The 5,013-nt window shown below is 51.0% G+C and overlaps 1 protein-coding gene across 1 annotated transcript; it reads right to left on the bottom strand.

The window, feature by feature from the left end:
- Positions 1 to 719: 719 nt before the first annotated feature.
- Positions 720 to 4,781, bottom strand: LOC131478389 (uncharacterized). The gene is given in 3 exon segments (XM_058657444.1): positions 720 to 916; positions 919 to 2,737; positions 2,739 to 4,781. Coding segments are annotated over 3 exon segments (4,059 nt in total).
- Between the last annotated feature and the right edge of the window lie 232 nt (positions 4,782 to 5,013).

Raw genomic sequence — 5,013 nt, 5'->3', positions numbered from 1 at the left:
GGATTAAAGGTAGCCCTGGTTATTTGTATGTAGTCATTACTTGTCTTAGGTATCTAGTATCCTGTCCCCGTAGTTTTACAGCCCTAAGTTTTACAATAGTAGGACTCTGTTCCCCCACAAGCAGGGCGTCTGTGGTTCTCTCGAGGACACACACAAAAAGGTTCGTCTCGAAGGGACCGCCTGAGCAAGGGGTTATAACAGCGGGCTAGGTTAGGGAGAAAGCCCGAAGGGCCCCACCCTCTGAAATTGGAAGGGCAGAATGTCGAGGCTGAGGCAGGGTCTTTATCACTGGCACCCCAATTCTCTAGACTGGTCACTAGCTGGCAAAGATCAGGGTATAGATTTGGCCACCAAGTTCCTATGGGATGTCGGTCTGACTGTACCTCCCATGCTACCTTACCGGTAGCAGAAATCACCTGCCAAGTTTGTAATTGTGGCAGGTGAGGGCTACTGCATACAAAAGCAACGCAGAAAATTAGGCACGCGACAGTCTTATCTTTAAAGGGTTTTGAGTGCGCTGGACTTTCCATTGCGAAGGTGGAGTGTTGGCGTTCGGGGATTCGGGTCTGGTTGCCTTGACGTGAGAAGCGTGGATCCACGACGCAATCCCGTCTACCTTCAAAGCGGTGGGAGTGGTGAGAAGGACAGTGTAGGGTCCTTTCCAATGCGGTTCCAGCATCCTGGACTGATGTCGGCGAACCCAGACAGTGTCTCCAATCTTATAGGGGTGTGGCACCGTAGGGGATGTCTGGGCGTCCTGATAGGCAGCGGCCAGGGGCCCCCAGATGTCCTGGTGCACCAGTTGTAGCGCCCTCAGATGTGCCTGGAGTGGCGTCGCCTAGGAGACGAAGGCAGGCCCGTTGTCCGTCCCTATTATTTGTGGCATTCCATATCGTGGGAAGATTTCTTCTAGTAGTTTCTTAACCACCACATTGGCCGTCTCGTTCTTGGTGGGAAAGGCTTCTGCCCATCCTGAGAAGGTGTCTACAAAGACTAGAAGGTATTTGTAACCATACATCCCTGGCTTAATTTCAGTGAAGTCTATTTCCCAATGTTCTCCTGGTCTATGCCTTCTTAGTCTAGCTCCTAATGCCGGTTTTTCCCGGCTGGGGTTGACAAGGGTGCAGGCATTACAGTTATCAACAGTCTTCTGCAAGAGTGCCGTTTTACATGGGATGTAGGTGGCTACCTCTTCTCGTTGTAAAACTGACTTCATCTTCTTGACACCTAAATGAGTGAGTCTGTGAATTTGGTCAATCAACTGCTCGGCCACTGCGAGGGGCATCACACGTCTACCTTGATGAACCCAGACCTCTTCCTCTGGGTCGAAACTGGCCTGTAGTCCCTGGACTATATCCAGGTCCTGCTCTGAATATTCCCATTTGGGTTGGGCCTCTGGAGTCTCAGAGCAGGGATCTCTGGTGACTAGGACTTGAGGCCCCGTTGCTGCCTCTCGAGCCGTAGCGTCCGCTAAACGGTTTCCTTTCGCTACCAGGCTATCTCCTTTTTGATGTCCTGCACAGTGTATGATACTTAAGGCCTTTGGAAGAAACAAAGCTTTTAGCAGTTCAATAATTTCTTGTCTATTTTTAACAGTTTTTCCCTCAGACGTTAACAGTCCTCTCCTCCGGTATATTTCTTCATGAATGTGGGCAGTAGCAAAGGCGTATCTACTGTCTGTGTATACATTAAGTCTCTTACCTTCCGCCAATTGAAGGGCTTTCGTCAAGGCAATTAGCTCCGCTCGTTGGGCTGACGTCCCTTGCGGTAGGGCGCCAGCCCAAATCACCTGAGAATCGGTAGTCATCGCTGCTCCGGCCCTCCGTTCTCCATTGGCGATGAAGCTACTCCCATCTGTGAACCAGGTGAAATCTGCTCCCGACAGAGGCTGGTCCAGCAGGTCTGGTTGGGTGCCGTGAACTTCAGCCAGGACTTGCTGACAATCATGAGGATCGCTGGTGGCCTCATGGGGTGTTGGCAATAGGGTGGCAGGGTTGAGGGTAGTGACTGGCCCAAACCGAATTTTATCAGTATCCAACAGCATTGACTGGTAGTGAGTCAGTCTAGCATTGGATACCCATCTCTCCGGAGGCTGTCGAATGAGGGATTCAACAGCGTGGGGCGTCAACATAGTCAGGGGCTGCCCCAAGGTCAGTTTGGTGGTATCCTTAACAAGCACTGCCACTGAGGCCACGATCCTGAGACACGGGGGCCACCCAGCAGCCACTGGGTCCAGTTTCTTGGATAAGTAGGCGACAGGGCGCCTCCAAGGTCCAAGTCGTTGAGTAAGGACTCCCTTGTCATATCCCCCTCGTTTATTTAGGAAGAGTTCAAAGGGCTTGGTTAGATCAGGGAGTCCTAATGCCGGGGAAGAGAGAAATTCCTTTTTGATCCTGTCAAACGCCCCCTGCTGCTCTGGGGTCCATTCGAAGGGAGTCTCAGATTTTAGCAGTGGGTAAAGGGGGGCCACCAATTCGGCGAACCCCGGGATCCACAATCGGCAGAACCCGGCGGTGCCAATGAATTCTCGCAATTGGCGGCGGTTCTGAGGCACGGGGATGTTGCAAATAGTTTCTTTCCGTGCCTCAGTTAGCCACCGTTGTCCTTCTTTTAGTTTGTAACCTAAGTAAGTCACTTCCTGTTGGCAAATCTGGGCCTTCTTGGCTGAGGCCCGATATCCCAAATGCCCCAATGTTTTTAAAAGAGTTCCTGTGCCCTCCTCGCATTTTTTTTTTTTTTGACGAGGCAGCTAAAAGTATGTCATCAACATACTGGAGAAGAATCAGATGGGGGTTTCTTACCCGATAGTCTGCGAGGTCTCAATGTAGCGCCTCGTTGAACAGAGTAGGGCTGTTCTTGAAGCCTTGAGGCAAACGAGTCCAAGTCAATTGTCCTGAGATACCCATTTCCGGGTCCTGCCATTCGAACGCGAACAAGGGCTGACTCTGGGGGCTCAGTCTTAAACAAAAGAAAGCGTCTTTTAAATCCAACACTGTATACCAAATATGAGTAGGTGGCAGGGTGCTGAGAAGATTATAAGGATTTGGCACTGTTGGGTGCATATCTTCGACCCTCTTATTAACCTCCCGTAGATCTTGCACAGGTCTAAAATCATTAGTACCAGGTTTCTTGACCGGCAGCAGAGGGGTGTTCCAAGGGAAACGGCAGGGAGTCAGAATTCCCTGATTTAGGAGTCTCTGGATGTGAGGTCGTATCCCCTCATGGGCCTCATGGGTCATTGGATATTGTCTCACTGCAATCGGCACCGCCGATGCCTTAACATTTATTATGAGGGGAGGTTGGTGCACGGCCATCCCCATTCTCTCAGTCTCTGTCCATGCCAATGGATATTTAGTCAGCCACATATTCTGAGAGTCGATAGCCATGGTCATTGAGTAGCCAGGTTTATCATACAATCGATATTCTTCTTCCAAGCTCAGAGTTAGGACCTGCAAGGGGGCTCCCTCTGGACCAGTAACTGTAGCCCCACCTTTTAAAAAATGTATTTGGGCTTTTAACTTTCCTAATAAGTCTCTTCCCAAGAGTGGGTATGGGCAATCGGGTACATGTAAAAACGAATGAGTAACTCTCCTTGATGTCAATTGTACTTTTCTCTCAGTGGTCCATCGGTATTGTTTTCCCCCAGTGGTCCTCTGCACCCATGCCGTTCGGTCACTTAGAGGCCCAGGTCTTTGATTGAGCACCGAGTGTTGAGCCCCTGTGTTTATTAAGAATGTTACCGGCTGCCCCCCTACTTGCAAGTTTACCCTGGGCTCAGGGGGAGGCTCCTGGCCCTGACTTTCCTAGTCTTCATCCAAAGCCAGAACTCGAGAAGGCTGGTTCACTTCTTTCCCTTGTTCCTTTGCTCTCAGTTTGGGGCAATTTCTGACCCAATGCCCCCTCTTTTTGCAATAGGCACACTGGCCTCGATGGTCTCTAGGTCTGCCCGTCTCCCGGCGCCTATCTGTTCTCCCTGCGCTTGAATTCCTGTTTTCTACTACTGTGGCCAAGAGCCGGCTAAATTCCTTATCGCGCTTTTTATCTCTCTCTTCTGCTTCTTTTCGCAACCTCTCCTCACGCAACTCTGCCTCTTTCTTAAGTCTCTCTTCTTTTTTTTTTTCAACTGTTTCTCTTTTATTGAAAATCTTCTCAGCCTCCTTTAATAAGTCAGTCAAGCTGTATCCTTGCAAATTTTCTAATCGCTGTAACTTATTCCGAATATCTGGCGCTGACTGCCAAATGAAGGCCATTGCCACATTTACTGCTTGCTCCTCGCTATCGGGATTAAATGGTGTGTACATGCGATAGGCTTCCTTTAATCTCTCTAAGAAACCCGTCGGGGTCTCCTCTGGCCCTTGAATCACCTGCTTTATCTGTGCCAAATTGGTCGGGCGTCGCCCGGCACTTCTGAGGCCCGCTATGAGAATCCAGCGATAAAGACGCAGGTGTCCCCTACCTTGGTTGGTGTGAAAATCCCAATCCGGACGCGTCAGAGGGAACGCCTCATCAATTTCATTGGGTAGCTGAGTGGGCCGGCCATCGTCCCCCGGAACATTTTTCCGGGCTTCCATGAACACCTGTTGCCTCTCCTCAGAGGTTAATAGGATCTGTAAAAGCTGCTGGCAATCATCCCACGTGGGCTGATGAGTCAACAGAATAGATTCAATCAACCCAGTCAGCGCAACGGGATTCTTGGAGAAAGGGGGGTTATTCTGTTTCCAATTATAAAGATCAGACGCAGAAAAAGGCCAATACTGCCAGGGACCCTCGGCGCCTCCCATCTGGCGCAACGGAAGGGTCACTGACACTTCTCCTGGAACAGCTTCCCTCCTCCCTCTCAGCCTGCCTGCCACGGGGGAGCTGGGCGGTGATCTGGTGGTGGTCTGCCTCCACTGGGGCAGACGGCTCCGGTCGCTCTGGGGCCCCTGGTGGAGGCTGAGCCGCCGCCTGTGGGGCGGCAGGCTGTGCAGGAGGGACCTGTAATGAAGGGGGTTTCTCATTCAGCAGATCAGC

The sequence above is a fragment of the Ochotona princeps genome, chromosome 32, assembly GCF_030435755.1.
Source record: "Ochotona princeps isolate mOchPri1 chromosome 32, mOchPri1.hap1, whole genome shotgun sequence".
NCBI classification, from domain to species: Eukaryota; Metazoa; Chordata; class Mammalia; order Lagomorpha; family Ochotonidae; genus Ochotona; species Ochotona princeps.
Note: the sequence above shows the minus strand (reverse complement) of the source record. Positions and strands in the feature narration are given on the sequence as shown.